The 15,833-nt window shown below is 45.1% G+C and overlaps 1 protein-coding gene and 1 pseudogene across 7 annotated transcripts in view; both read right to left on the bottom strand.

The window, feature by feature from the left end:
- r3hdm2 (R3H domain containing 2) overlaps positions 1-15,833 on the bottom strand; it is a gene marked incomplete at its 3' end in the record, with an annotated part of 61,486 nt that overhangs the window by 14,558 nt on the left and 31,095 nt on the right. For all 6 annotated transcript variants that reach the window (XM_083771928.1, XM_083771932.1, XM_083771930.1 and 3 more), the window contains 4 exons: positions 10,451-10,780; positions 5,222-5,357; positions 1,778-1,941; positions 347-486 (listed from right to left, as the gene is read on the bottom strand). In XM_083771928.1, the coding sequence (XP_083628054.1) occupies positions 347-486; positions 1,778-1,941; positions 5,222-5,357; positions 10,451-10,780 (770 nt within the window). The remainder of the gene's footprint in view (positions 1-346; positions 487-1,777; positions 1,942-5,221; positions 5,358-10,450; positions 10,781-15,833) is intronic.
- On the bottom strand, positions 12,945-14,111 carry LOC310863710 (protein disulfide-isomerase A3-like; annotated as a pseudogene). The gene has a single exon. The product of its transcript is annotated as a protein disulfide-isomerase A3-like (transcript).

The following is a 15,833-nucleotide window of genomic DNA, read 5'->3' as shown; positions in this document are numbered from 1 at the left end:
CACACACATTCATACACCGATTACGGCGGGAGCCATGCAAGGTACCAACCAGCACATCGGGAGCAATTTGGGGTTCAATGTCTTGCCCAAGGACACTTGTAGACAGGAGGAGCCGGGATTCGAACCACCGACCCATGGATCATTGGACGACCTGCTCTACCTCCTGAGCCACAGTCACCCAATATAACTATAACGGTTTTGGACCTATGCACAAGGTTTCCACTGGACAGCGACGGTATGGATGTGATACCGTGGTAAATCTGGCCTATTTACATTGCAGTGTATGTGGTGTTCATCAATATGTGCTGTCCCTCCCAAACAAACAAACGTATACATAAATCAATACCTTGTGCTGTTCTGCTGTGTGGGGGTGATGACACTGTAGTATACAGGCATGGGCCCCTGGACAGACTGGCTGACTGGTACCATCACCTGCTGCTGGTACTGCTGCTGCACCACCTGCTGGGACTCGTTACCCACTGGCACCTGGACACAACACCCCACGTAAACAGCTGCTTTACCACCATCAAACGGACAGAGAAAAGACACTTCTGGTGTCTATTTATCAATGTGTTACAGTAAACAGTCGTCACAGATCAAACTAGAAAAAGTGCGGCTCGGGACACAGGTCTCCACAACGGGTTGTGAGTAGAGTTCTCAATCTCTGCCCGAACCCGAACCGGCCCGACATTTTCGGGTAGGGTATGGCCCAAAATGCACGATAATTAGCCTCGGGCTCTGTGATTTTCCGTGATTTCTATTTTTTTTTTTTTTTTTTTTTTTTTAATAATTTTATTATAATAAAAATAACAATTCTGTTGTTTGTGTAATGTATATGAAGAGAGCTGAGCTGTATGAATGTTGGTGATTAACTTTTACAGTTTAGGCCACTATGTGACCAGACTGGTGGAGGAGGGGTAGCAGCGCACCAGAGAAGTGACAAGAAGGAACGGTAGTTGTTGAACTTGCTACCGCTGTCTGGCCTCTGGTTTGCGAGCCAAATGAGCTGCTTAGTACTCAGCACCAAGTATATAACTTAAGTTAAATTACCATATGCTTAAAGGTTAATTCCAAATCGTAGTGCTGTACAGCTAGTCAGTTTCCCCATCGTAGCGCGGCGCGCGCATGCCTCGTTGTGTGCCCAAAAGAACAGATCTGCAAGCTGTCGACATGCCATTGAGCAGCATGTTGATTGTTTGTATGTCTATTCTTTTGGTTAGGCAACGCACATTACGCATGGTATGTGGGTTTGAGAGGCAATGATTAATGTAAACGATACAGTAATCTAGTAGATTATAGCCAAGTTGACAGTTGTCATTATATTGTATAGTTGTAGTGTTATAGTGTTCAGGACTGTTGCACAACTGTGAACGCTGAAAATGTTGAACTTTGTTAACGGGGACAGTATTGGAAATCATTAGAATGTTTGGAACATTATCAGCCAATTAACGTGAGTTGCATAAATCCTTTATTTCAGTTCAGTCAGTTCTCTGACACACTCGTCTCAATAACAATAACCACGACACCAGGCGCCGCCATATAGTGGCATTTTTCTTTTTCCTTTTTTTTCCCACTCGGGTTTTCGGGCCCAACATTATGGTAATTGTTAGGGCCGGGCCGAGCCTCGGGCCGACCCAGTTAGGGTAGGGCCGGGCCTTAAATTTCAGGCCTGATGAGAACACTGGTTGTGAGCTTGTAGATCACTTATTTTTGATTAAAAACCGTCTCAAGGACCGCTGGGGGTCCCCAGACCACACTTAAGAAACCAGTGCCGTACCTGATATGAGGGCATCTGTGGGTATTGGACCATCATGTTTTGCATCTGGCCTCCCAGGCCTGCTCTCTGGGAGTTGAGCAGACCAGGGTTCTGTGGTTGAACTTGCTGCACCCCCATCATGCCCTGGTAGCTGGGCTGCTGGCTGGGCATGATCGTCTGCAGACCTGGAGGGAATCACACAGAGAGTTAAGTCACTTTCAGACATGCACTGAATTACGGACGTTTTCCAGACTTTAAACGGAGGGGCAGTATGTACAGTATGAACGTTAACATTCCCCCTCAGAGCTCTATTTTGCACATCTTAACACAATCCATCCCAGCCAGCCCTCTAGGGGAAATCATGGCACCAGTGCCAGAAAATGTGTGAAAAATCAAAGAAGGGCCCCCTGACTAAGCAGGACGTATAGCCCCCCCCCCCCCCCCCCCCCTCTTCTAAAAGAGTATAAAATTATATCGGCCTACAGAAAAAACAAAAACCTTAAAGATTATCTAGTACACAGCAAGCTAAAAGAAATCAACACACCAGCACGCCAGGGACCAGAATACTTCAAACCCAAACAATTAGTCAAAAATAGAACTACAAAACGCGTGTTGGAGATTAAACAACAAATAACAGCCAGAACCAGCAACTGCATTTATTTAATCACATGTGAAAAATGTGGTTTACAATATGTCAGAGAAACGGGTAAAACAATAGGTACAAGGCTGGGACAACATAGATACAATATTAACAATGCAAAAAAGACAACCACAAGATTTGTGCAACATTTCATGGCTCACGGCATTGAAGCTCTAAAATGAGCTGGACTTCAACACAATCCAAACTGGACAGTAGGACAAAGACGTTTGAATGAAAAACAGTGGATTAAGAACCTCAACACGGATTTTCCTGGAGGCTTAAACATGCCTAAAATCAGATCTTGAACACAACAAAACTTAAACTCAGGATTAAACTGGAGAAATCTAAAAGTGATTGGATCAGACTTCCTTCGGATACATGGCGAATGCATTTATTCCTTGCACTATGCCTACACATGTTGCGACCTTCGGTCGCAACATGTGTAGGCACAGTGCACTGAAGTTTTTTAATTCCCCCCCCCCATAGCTGCTGCTGCTGCTGTTGTTGTTGCGAAGAGGAGCAACATTGCCCGGCGGTAGCATCATCATTAGCGTAGCTCGTTTTCAGGTTTTATAAGGTCCTAAACATCCCAGATTGTCTCATTTTGAGCAGAAAAAGGACAAATAAGCACACGTCTACGAAATATTCACAGATCGAACATAAACATCTCTTTACTACTGCAGTAGCTTAATTGTAGACAACTAGCTACAGAAGTAAAAAAAATAAATAGCCAATCTACAATCGGATGTGTTGTAAATTAGCCATTTTCACAGTTTCTGAGCAATTTGAGAATCTTGGCATGTCTGTCTATGATGACATGCCCAAAATAGGGACACCAGGTTGAAAGTGCAGGTTAAAGGACACCATGGCTGTTTTCATAGAACAGTATAGACAAGTCTGGGCAGTCCTGAGCAGTCCTGGGCAGTCCTGACTCCCAACATCATCATGCAATCTGCAGCAATTCCAGGCAATGATGTGGATGACACATTTAAATGCTCCCATAAAAAAGGGTCTTGTGTACAGTAGTTCACATCCTGCCAAAATAAACTTTCACAACAGCTAGTTTTGTGTTTGAGAACACCGCCTGGTTGGAAGGTCTTGTTGACCATCAGTGTTAAAGACTTAGCAGGCCTTGCTTGCGAGCCAGCGTCCATTCACCTAGTCAACTCTCTCTGCCTGCCAATGTAATGAAAAGAGGGTGAAGGATAATGCTGCCAGCTTTTCAAATCTATTTGGGTAAGAGTGCACTGTGCTCGACTTGTCAGAACAACGCTGGTTCAAGGTTATTTAAAATCTACCTTTCACCTGGTATAACTATCAAACATACAGAATGACCTAGAGGATTATTTTCTTATGCCTTGGTAAAATGTATTAAAATGAATTGATTAAAATCAGTTCACAGTGGAATTCCAGACAATACATTTTTATGAGGTTCATGGAAATATGAATGTTAAATACACATCACTGTACTTTAAAGTCATGCTGTGTAACATTCATTTTAGTAACGGTAGTATTTTTAGCAACACCTCTTTATAGATATTTGCCTGTTTTTAATTTTTGGTTGCTCACCCTTTCATATTTTGTCAATTAGCTCCTGTTGTGACGTCTCCTTAATATTATCTGTTGATTTGTGTCAGTCAGTCAGTCGAGGGTGAATGAGACACAATAGTCTTTTTATTTGCTTTCTGTTTCAGTTAAGCTTCATTTATGCTTATTTTGCCTTTCAGATTTTTCGGTAAAAACATTTTTGGACCTCATGATTTGAGCTAATAACCATCATCAGAAGAAGTAGTTTCTTTGGAGATTTTAACATGTCACAGTAACTGCCGAAGCTCAGCCTCTCTAGCACTAATTTTACATGGCTGGGAATTAAGCAAGTATTTGCGGGGAGGTTGGGGTTCGATCCCCGGCCAGGTCATACCAAAGACCACGTTTGATGGGTATTTCGGTACATCGATTGTTTGTGAATGATGTCATCTGTCACGTTGATCCAGGTTTGCGAATGATGTCATCTGCCACGTTGATCCCGGTTTCACTTCTCCCCCAGCCAATAGAGAGAATTGTTTTTCATATCACTTCTCCCCCAGCCAATAGAGAGAATTGTTTTTCCCGTTTTCCCCAGAACCTTTAAACCAGTTTATCTGTTCTGTGAACAACATGTTGTTTCTCCTACGTTTGGCTTTGTGCTGTATCGAAGCAGACACACAGTCTCCCTACATGATAGAAATGGGTTTCTTGGCCTGGGCCGTGGCTCAGCGGCCCAGGTTGGCCCTGGCTGGTAATCCAGTCTGGCAGTGTGCCGCGGGTTCGACTCCTGATCCCGACGGCCCTTACGGCATGTCACCCCCCCCCCCCCCCATCTCTCTACCCATTTCCTGTCAGCCTATACTGTCTGTCCCTCCATATAAAAAATATATAAAATAAAGAAATGGGTATCTCTCTTCATGACTCCGAGTTGTGAACAACGATTATTTACGACAACATTGCCCAGAGTCATGCTTCCTGGATTTACAGGAAGTGACAACATCTTTTCACGTACCACTTTGTAGCCTTTCTAGTGGGCGGACTCTCCCCCACCAGAACGGTAAATCATGATAAGAATATACTATATTAACCGTGTCCATTTTGTGACTGTGTCCATTTTGTGACAGCTCGCTGACTGGAAATCTTTTATTTCTTGTGGACTCCTCATTATTGACTTTGGGTATTTAAGTATTTTTATCTATTTCTATCTCTATCACCCCCCCCCCCCCATGAAAGGTGCCAGCTAGATTTAATTTGGTACTGCTAAACATAAATTAGTCGACAAATACATATATACAAACCTGACTGCTGTGCAGGTTGAGGCATGGGCTGTGCGCGCTGGGTGGGATAAGACACCTGGTGGGACATGGGCTGGGAAACGCGGTACTGCTGGCCCGAGCTGGGATACTGACCAGGGGCATAGAACGACACCTGGATCTGGGTGAGGGAAGTGAGGAAAAAAAGGAAGAAAGAGAGAACAGTTACAACAGCATGTGGTATTCGTGAGACAAAAACGCGCAATAAGACACACTAGAAAGGCACAATTCCGGTGTGGGCTCGAGTAGCTTGCCTAAGTACAGTATGATGACGATGTATTGACCCACATGGTACGTCACACATCAAATACAGCCTGGCAATTACTATAGTCTGGTCACCCTGTTAGAGCAACCACACCAATACCAGTAAGACGCCCCGGGGGCGACAAGCAGGGGGAGGTCGTGTGCACACATCCGCCTGCGAGCACTGGCGCTTTGGCATGGGGGGTCAGATCAACATATGGAATGAATTCTGTACTGGCCATATATGCAACCCGTGTCTTGAGTGTACAGGGTTTGATGAGGTCACATCAACAAATGGAATGTCAGAACAGGTCAGCTCCATATATGGAGATCTAAGGGTTTGAGGTCATATATAGTTGCTGGACTGGCTCCATATATGCAGATCTAGGTGATGATCCAGTGTTCTCCATGTATGGTTATCCAGGGTTAGATGTGATGTTCATATATGGTGGCGTGACATGTCACGAGGTGTGAGCATATATGGAGGCGTGATGTCATGAGGCGTGACCATATATAGAGGCGTGATGTCATGGTGATGTCATGAGGCGTGACCATATATAGAGGCGTGATGTCATGGTGATGTCACAAGGCATGAGCATATGTGGAGGTGTGATGTCACAAGGTGTGACCATATATTGAGGCGTGGGGTGACTAACGAAAGGGCGGGAATGGAAGGGAAAATGAATCAATTATCAATAGGAAAATTATCAGCCAACACAACTTTTTAGTGGCTGATTTTCGAATCCATTGTGCCCCAATTCACATATACAGCGTCAACACTAAGGACTAGCTTCAGGTTTCGATGCATGTCTATGTAGATAAGTGTTTCTCGCATTTCCTTAGTGCCATGAAGCTGGACTTTAAAAAGCGTAGCTTCAAACATCAGAAAATAACAAAACTGAACGTGTGCGGGAGGGTGAAAAGTATCACTGCACATATTACTACAACTACAGGCCGGGGCGAGTGTTTGAGGCTCTATGTCCTCCCGGTGGGTGCTCCTCGTGAGTCGGTATGATACAACAACAACATGGAAATGTGTGGGGAGGAATCAAACGGCATGATGACTAAAGTGGGGAGGGAAAAAAAAGAAAAAGAAAACATACAAAATGGTTTGTTAGTTGTCTGCTTCCGGTACACGTACTCTAATTGCCCCATATAATGCAGCTATACTCGCTTTCCACAACATCCCTATAGATCCCTACAGGCACATCAAAAGGACAGAGAGGGAGAGCAAGTGAAAGTTAGGAGGATCGATAGTTGCTGCCTCTGCCTTCATCTGCATACATGACATGGATCGCAAGCAACCCGGTGTCCACAGGGGGTACAGCGGTGTCAATAGTTGCTCTTCTGTTCCATTGTCGTCCACCCACACACCAAACACCACCGCCGTATGTATGCTTTCCCTTCCCAGTCAATACCGCATGAACATCAGAGGACAAGAGGATAGAGCGAGAGGCACGGAGAGGGACGAAAAGTACAGAGCATGGGTAGATACGTTGCAAAGGAGGTAAAAAAACTATAAAAAGAACATCCAAACTGGAGGCGGCAGATAAAACACTGGACAGAAACATGCCACACAAAGTTTGAACGGTCTAGATTTGCGAGCTGTCTGTCACCACTGCATGTTGTAATCATCTGGAAAGTGGAAACCAAAGACGTCTAAGTATAGAAAAAGGTTAAAAAAAATAAACAAATAAAAAATGTGCTTTCATCATCCATCTTCAACTGCTTATCCAGAGTCGGGTCACAGGGGCAACATTAGCAACTTCCTCCTAGGAGATGCCGAGGCGAGTCACCTACCAGTGGGAGGCATGACTAGATGCTCAAACCACCTACTATAAGCTCTCTCTAGGTCGTCCTCAGACGAGCCCTCCATCGTCGTTTCCAGTCATCCCGGTTCTCCATACATCTGGCCAGTTCGTTGGTACTTTGCGCTCCTGCGTCGTTCTTGAGTACATCCACGTATATTAGCGTGGGCTGTCCTCGTCCTCGTAAAGCTGGCTGCTTTCAAAGCGAAGGAACAGTGGCTCTACTCCCGAGTTTGTGACTGAACTTGTCTCTAAGGGAGAGGACAGCCACCCGTCTGAGAAGATTGTACCTTATTCTTTCGGTCATGACCCACACTTAATGATGATGAGGTAAGAGTAGGAACGAAGATTGCTCGGTAGACCAAGAGCTTTGCCTTCTGGCTCAGCTATCTTTTCGTCACAACAGCGCGGTACAGCGACTACAATACCAGCCTTTCTGCTACAAAATAAAATGTAAACAGTACAATGTACTTTGATTGCTCTCTATTAATCGTGCTGCAGTAGAAACAGACTGGAGTTGTAGGTAAGCATTAATGAAATGCTATACTGTAGATAGAGGACCAGTGGTTAAAAGACAACATCGGGCAGTCTGGCATGTTTAGCGCATTTACAACGTCTCACAGTATACATTACATTGCAGCTGACCATTTTCCAAATATTGTAGTTTACCAATTTAACAGTTTGTCAAAGGTAAGTCATCACTGCACTTTAATAGATTTTAAAGCATGGACTAATTTGAAAAGTCTAGCCGAAAATATTCCCTGGAGAACAGATACTTCTCAAACATCCAAGCAATGATGTTTAGCAAACACCAACTCAATTATTCTGGTATGTTCAGCAACCTTTTAATGACCATGGGAAATTGTAAACACACCCTTTACCATATAAATCTACACTGACAAACTTGACACCGGTGTGGTTCACGAGTTTCCATCTCTACATTTCTCTGAACAGTAGTTACACGCTCCTACTGTAAAGTGATCAATTGTGTTCCCTCTCCTCTAGTGAATGTTAATGAATGCTTTATGGATGCAAAGCTGCAACAGGTCAGCAAGGAGAGAGCAGAAGAGTGCGACATGTTGACTGGTTGGTTGACTGAGTGCACAAGTGAGAAGGCGACGTGTAGCATTCTGCTCAGTGGAAAGAGGACACTCTCCAACCCCTCTGTCACAGGAATCACACACGTTGACAGTTCACACCTTTTCACTCAATCTGCGCACTGGTTAGCTATGTACAGTAGAAAGCTTTGGTCGCTGATATTTTCCAGCTACGTGGAATGTTTCCCATGTACAGGCGTAGTTGCCGTAAGATTGAGGTAATGGAGGCAGCAATCAAATGTCATCCAAAAAAGGAGTGCCTAATTCTGGTTTCATACAATTATTAGTGAATAGCATTTGATCCATCTACGATATTTCATTTCATATTATTTCATCTCATATTTATTTATTTCATTTCAGTTATGGTTTTACATGATTGTATTCATTTTACTTTGTACTTATTTTTTTTACATATTTCAAACCAGAAAAGAAAAGGAGCAGGAAGAAGATAAATCTTATTTTAACCTGCCCCTATCATAAAATAAAATAAACATCTAATTGATGCTGCTACAAAACCATACATTTTACATCACCATGATTACATCAAATAAAAAAGAAAGAAAAACAACAAAGACAAAAGAACATAGAGCTCAATAAGAGAACAAAAGAAACGCTGAGGGAACAAAAGAACACTTATATCTAACCTTCTAATTCATATTTTATAATTATTTTCCTTTTTAAACACTTTCTTAAACTGAAACACTGTCGTACAACTCTTCAACTCCTGGTTTTGTGAATTCCATAACTTTATACCTGTAACAGAAGTGCACATTTGTTTTAGTGTAGTCCGAGCGAACCGATGTTTAAAATCATGTCTTCTTCTATGGTCCTCATCCTCTGAGCTAAACACAAATGACTTCTGTAACGGTATTGGTAATGATCTTCTAAGGCTGTGAAGGAAGCCATCATACCTGTTGTGGTGGAGGGGGCTGCATGTAACCCTGTGGAGGTGGTATCATACCTGTTGTGGTGGAGGGGGCTGCATGTAACCCTGTGGAGGTGGTATCATACCTGTTGTGGTGGAGGGGGCTGCATGTAACCCTGTGGAGGTGGTATCATACCTGTTGTGGTGGAGGGGGCTGCATGTAACCCTGTGGAGGTGGTATCATACCTGTTGTGGTGGAGGGGGCTGCATGTAACCCTGTGGAGGTGGTTCATCATACCTGTTGTGGTGGAGGGGGCTGCATGTAACCCTGTGGAGGTGGTATCATACCTGTTGTGGTGGAGGGGGCTGCATGTAACCCTGTGGAGGTGGTATCATACCTGTTGTGGTGGAGGGGGCTGCATGTAACCCTGTGGAGGTGGTTGTTGGGATGGAGGCGGTGGAGGGGGCTGCATGTAACCCTGTGGAGGTGGTATCATACCTGTTGTGGTGGAGGGGGCTGCATGTAACCCTGTGGAGGTGGTATCATACCTGTTGTGGTGGAGGGGGCTGCATGTAACCCTGTGGAGGTGGTTCATCATACCTGTTGTGGTGGAGGGGGCTGCATGTAACCCTGTGGAGGTGGTATCATACCTGTTGTGGTGGAGGGGGCTGCATGTAACCCTGTGGAGGTGGTATCATACCTGTTGTGGTGGAGGGGGCTGCATGTAACCCTGTGGAGGTGGTATCATACCTGTTGTGGTGGAGGGGGCTGCATGTAACCCTGTGGAGGTGGTATCATACCTGTTGTGGTGGAGGGGGCTGCATGTAAACCTGTGGAGGTGGTATCATACCTGTTGTGGTGGAGGGGGCTGCATGTAACCCTGTGGAGGTGGTATCATACCTGTTGTGGTGGAGGGGGCTGCATGTAACCCTGTGGAGGTGGTATCATACCTGTTGTGGTGGAGGGGGCTGCATGTAACCCTGTGGAGGTGGTATCATACCTGTTGTGGTGGAGGGGGCTGCATGTAACCCTGTGGAGGTGGTATCATACCTGTTGTGGTGGAGGGGGCTGCATGTAACCCTGTGGAGGTGGTATCATACCTGTTGTGGTGGAGGGGGCTGCATGTAACCCTGTGGAGGTGGTATCATACCTGTTGTGGTGGAGGGGGCTGCATGTAACCCTGTGGAGGTGGTATCATACCTGTTGTGGTGGAGGGGGCTGCATGTAACCCTGTGGAGGTGGTTGTTGGGACGGAGGCGGTGGAGGGGGCTGCATGTAACCCTGTGGAGGTGGTTGTTGGGACGGAGGCGGCGGAGGGGGTGGTGGATGGGGGTGGCCAGTGTTTGGCTGGTAGCCAGATGGAGGGGCCATAGGCTGACCCGTGGTGGCCATAATGTAACTGGTCTGTGGAGGGGGGTGCTGGGACAGCACGGTGGGAGGGGGCTGGTACATGGGGGGAGGCTCAGGGTTCTCGCTGGAGCCCTGCCGACTCAGCGTCATCTGGTTGAACTGTGGCGCCAGCTCGTCTCCCTGGAAGAGACCAGAATAATGTTAGTGCTGGTGGGTCAGGATTATAGATTTAGAATACTATGAAATATGACAGGTGCCTAACATATACACTTTTTACTAATTGACTAATTTGGAAGTCATGCCATCATTGTTTGAGTGGTGCTAGCCGCTCCAACTCGTGGCTTTGTGTGTGCCTTCAGGGATGTCATGTGGCAGCAAAGTCTATGGACTTTTAACTTTTTAGGCCAAGTCAATGGCAAAATAAATGTGCTATGGGTGCCACAGAGGCTGCCAAATGACCGTGACGACATGTGGCAGCCAAGCCTATGGACCTTTTAAGGAACGTTTTATTCCGTATAAACTCTTTAGGCCACGAGGGGCACACACACAAAGCGACATAATCATGATAAATGGTGCCGCTCACTTCACAGTTCACACAAGTGTGATTTTACACATCAAAGGCAGAGTCTCTCACAGCTGTACAGAGTTTCTAATTAATGGCTCTGACTGCACTCCCAACGCACGCAGTTGGAAAAGGAAAGAATCACTTCTGTCCGTGACAATAACCGATCCTACAGTTTGAATGTACACATCACACGCACATATACTATCATAATCATAAAGAGCAAATATTGGCCTAATGATATTAAAAGTTTGTGTGTGTGTGTGTGCGTGCGTGTGTGTGAGCGTGAGAGACTGTGTGAGACGGTGTGTGTTGCAGTGCTCCTCAGTCTGAGCTTTCTTTTGTTATTGTCAAAATGTGTTATTGTCTTATTCTCACCCTTATCCTCAACGTACAGTTGAATAAAGGATAATATGTTACTCTATTCATTAGCCTATATGTCTTAAATTGACTAAGGCAATAAATAGGAATAAAACTTTTTGTTAAAGAAACATTTGACCTATTATTTTTAATAAACAGTTATTTTATACCATTTGGAACCGAAATAGGGAACCGTTAGGAACCGGAATCGATAAGCAGAACCGGAATCAGTACCGGATAAAAAATACCCCAACGATATCCATCCCTAGGCAGCGGTGGACAGCTGCAAACAGACATTTAGTTGGTTGATGGAGACAACTTAGCTTCCTCACACAAGGAGAAAACATTGAGCGATCTGGACAATATAACCTTATAATTTTGCAAAAAAATAAATATATATATATAAAAGTATAAATAAAAAAATAAATAAAAATGATGACCGTATATATAAACTTTATTTATATAGCACCTTCCAAGACATGAATGCAGAGCAAGGTACTTTACAGAGCAGTAAAGAAAAAAGAAAAGCAAAAACATAAAGCAACTATAAATGCCTATAAAAGTCTCTGTGTACGTACGTCTGTAATCCATGTAACTCGACAACCGTTCGCCCCACCGACTTCAAATTCGACACACTCGTTCCACACCACAACAGGGAGTGCAGCGCCCGGTGTTAAGTCGGTCGTACCCACGGTTGTCCAAAACCACCCCAAAAAGGCCTCCTCCCAGGCTCGGGACAGGGCATAAAAGGGATACAGACATAATATCTGGGTGGGGCATCCATTTCCAACTTACAGGGCGAGGCATGCATCTCCAACTTGCAAAAAAACAACATTCAAATTATAGCAATTTTTTTCCCCCTCTTTGCTATCATTTGTTTCACTTCAGGAACGCCATGGCCATCACTACATTCACCATATTATAGCTCCAACGTCTTTGGCTTCTCCTGAGCAATCAGGGGGTTGGTGGTCTACCTCTTCGGGTAGGAGTTTAAGACGTTGACCTCGCGACCTCCCTCGTATATATTTGGGTTCTGTCCAACAGGTAGAGCAGTAGATTGTGGGGAATACTGGGACTTCTTACGGGGAAGGCTCATCGTTGGACGTTGTGTTCATATTGGCAAATGACAACGCTAGGCTTGCCGACCAGCTTCTCTCCCAATTCTTTGTATTTAGGCCACTTGGCCTTGGTTAAGGCCTTAACCACTTGGTTAAGGTGTGTAATAGCCTCTGATGCATGATACCTAGTCACAGGTTCGATTCATGTCTTGACGTGAACCAGAAAAAAACCCTAAAACAAAAACTAAAATCTTAAAAAAAAAAAGTTTAACCCATTTGAGCGTTGGTTATTCAGAAATAGATTGCTTGTACATCTGCTATTTCTGAACATAAAAAAAAAAGAAATACCTTGAAAATGTTCAGATTATTTCTTTACACAAATCTCTGGGTTATTGTAATAGTTTACGATGGAGTCAAAATTCGCAGACACCACACCTTGACCGGTCCATTGTTGTTCTCTAGGATCAGCAAAGGCTTAGACGCGGTTCAGAGTACCGTCAAAGTAGTCGTGAAGGAATTGCTCCAGGGCCTTCCCATCACGAGTGAACTCCTCCGTCATGACGTGTTTGAGTCCACTGTCGCTAAGGATGCCGATCACAGGCAGCTCTCCTGTGCTCCCGTCCAGGCCCAGTTGTGACACGTCTTGGCTGAACAGGTTCTTGTTTGCAACAGCAAATCTCAACTCCATCCCCTCGTCCAGGAATCGTTTGGCAACCTTCATCACCCTGTTCCTCCAGTAGTGGGAGACCTTAGGGTTCTTGTTGTAATCCAAATCATAGTAGGCCACGAGCAGGTCCTTATCCCCTTTAAGGTGTTCCTCGTTGCCCTCCGTCATGAGAGGGCACATGCCGAAGTAGTTGTTCTTGACGAACTTCTTGATCTTGTTGCTGGTGAACTTCTTCGCGCTGAACACCACTGAGCTGTCCTCGAACTTGCTGCGGAGTTGTGCCGGGCGAAACAGGGTGACTCCCTCTGCGTGTTGCTGGAGAAGAGACTCTAGGTTGGTGTGGGCAAAACGGTAAGGCCGACCCAAAGCACTGGCTGCCTTCAGGAAATCGGCCTGGGAGGTGCTTCCACTGTCGGCAAAGAACCCAATAACACTGGGATCGGGTCCTGCAATGTACTTCTCAAAATCCGCTTCAGTCTTGAGTTCCACCGAAGACGGCAGAGCCAGCTTTGTAAGGTGGCTGACGATGCCATCTGCGGTCCTGGGGCCATCGTAACGACCCGAGTCCACGCCATCCCTGAAGATCTTCACAGTCGGGTAGCCGCCAATTCCATACTTGTTGCAGACCTTGTCGTTGGCTGTGCAGTCAACTTTGGCCAATGAGACGATGCCTTTCAGCCTGGTGGCAGCGGCCTCATACTCGGGTGCCAGTCGTTTACAATGGCCACACCAGGGAGCAAAGAACTTCACCAGGACGAGCTCATCTGCTCCGATCTTTTTGTCAAAATCATCATCTGTGAACTCGAGCACGTCACTGGCCAGTGCGGACCCGACAAGTAGAGCAAAAAACAGCCACTTCAACATTTGGACTCAGTTCCTCTGTGCTATGAACTAATCAATAAACTAGATAAGATGCACAAGTAAACTAATTCTAATTGAAAACCGTCTGTAAAAGCCCTTTAAATAACGACATTAAGGCCAACATTGACACGTCATAAAGTCCAGAACATATATGGACTGGACATGACCGACGTCACTGCAAGTCGGCATATTATATGCCCATATATGGCCTGGACATGCCCAACATGTGAAGTTCTCTGCCTGACCCATGTCCGACCTAGATGATGGTCTACTCTCTAGACAGCCCCGTATCCCAAACAAAGCAAAGTGATTTCATGAAGATAACGAAAGAAAAATCTAAGAAATTCCATAAATTTGAAAACAAAAGTTTAAGTAGTAGTGAAAATAGCAGATCTACAAGCTCACAACGTGGCACAAAGCGACATGTTGTGAGCTTGTAGATCTGCTATTTTCACTAGTTTTTGATCCCGGGGAGACATCAAAATGTTCTTTTTGGTCACAGGCTAAAATGTTTAGGGAACCACTGGTCTAGAGCAATATCATGACTGTCAACAGGAGCAAAGTGTTGTGTAAGTAAAGGTACTGAGAGATATGAGCTTCGAAACAACTTAAGTCCTCACATACGGCCTAGAATATTTTTGAGAATTGTCATCTATGGCATGTCCAAAACAGGCATTAATGTGGGAGTGAAGTGTGAAATTAACTCCAATGTCCCCAACACACTCCGGCTGTAATCACATTGGAGGTGTCAAAGTAGGCACGGCAAAACTTGTTTGCATGCATTTGATTGTTTTCAGTATTAGTGGAGGATATTAATGACACGATCGTTCACTTTATGGTACAAGCACCAAATTTGGTACACAAGTGCTTCAGAACCTACTCTCTCAGAAAAGTACGTTGTCCACTTGAAAAAACTAAATGGCCACCATTTTTCAAGATGGCCGCCAAATGAAAAGGGCCTTTTGTGGCGGTTCTGGACAACCGTGGGTCCGACCGACTCGAGACCGGGCACTGCACTCCCTGTGGGTGTGTGGAACGTGTGTGTCGAATTTGAAGTCGGTGGGGCGAACGGTTCTCGAGTTGCGTTGTGAGCAAGCTCACAACGTGTTGCGCTGATTGACAGTGCACGTGCAGCAGCTACTGTATAAAATTATATTTAAGTAGGCTACTTTTTAGTGTGACGTCTGTGTGTTATTGACTTCTTGTTCCTTAATGTGGGTTTATCAGAGCGATATAGTGCAGCTGTGAGTCAGTAGGCTGCTGCTGATGCGTCCGTGCACCAACAGAGCGACCGCGGCGGCGGCACGCATGCTTGAAATATTAAATAAAAATATGTTGGGCTTCCGGGCCGGGCCCGGGCCGTTTCTGGACTGTACCAACAGGCTTAGGGCCGGACGGGCCTTAACTCCACGGGCCCCGGGCCGGGCACGGGCCTATATTTTAGGCCCGTGCAGGGCTCTAGTGTGTGTGTGTGTGTGTTAAATGTGGTCATTTAAATGTAGGCCTATTATATATACACGCACCATACAAGCACCTATATTATATAATATGTGTTATCGCATACAAATGGACAATCAACATATAGCAGCACCCCCCACCAGCAGATGTATATAAACATGGAACTGCGCTATGATATTAAAATGGACTGAGCTGTGAGCCATAATTCTTTAATTTCTATATGACAGACAGACAGACAGACAGATGCTAGGGGGGCGGTGAGCTTTG

This window comes from Protomyctophum parallelum (genome assembly GCF_964188405.1).
Source record: "Protomyctophum parallelum genome assembly, chromosome: 8".
Classification (NCBI taxonomy): domain Eukaryota; kingdom Metazoa; phylum Chordata; class Actinopteri; order Myctophiformes; family Myctophidae; genus Protomyctophum; species Protomyctophum parallelum.
The sequence above is the reverse complement of the archived record's forward strand: the minus strand, read 5'-3'. Positions and strand labels throughout refer to the sequence as shown.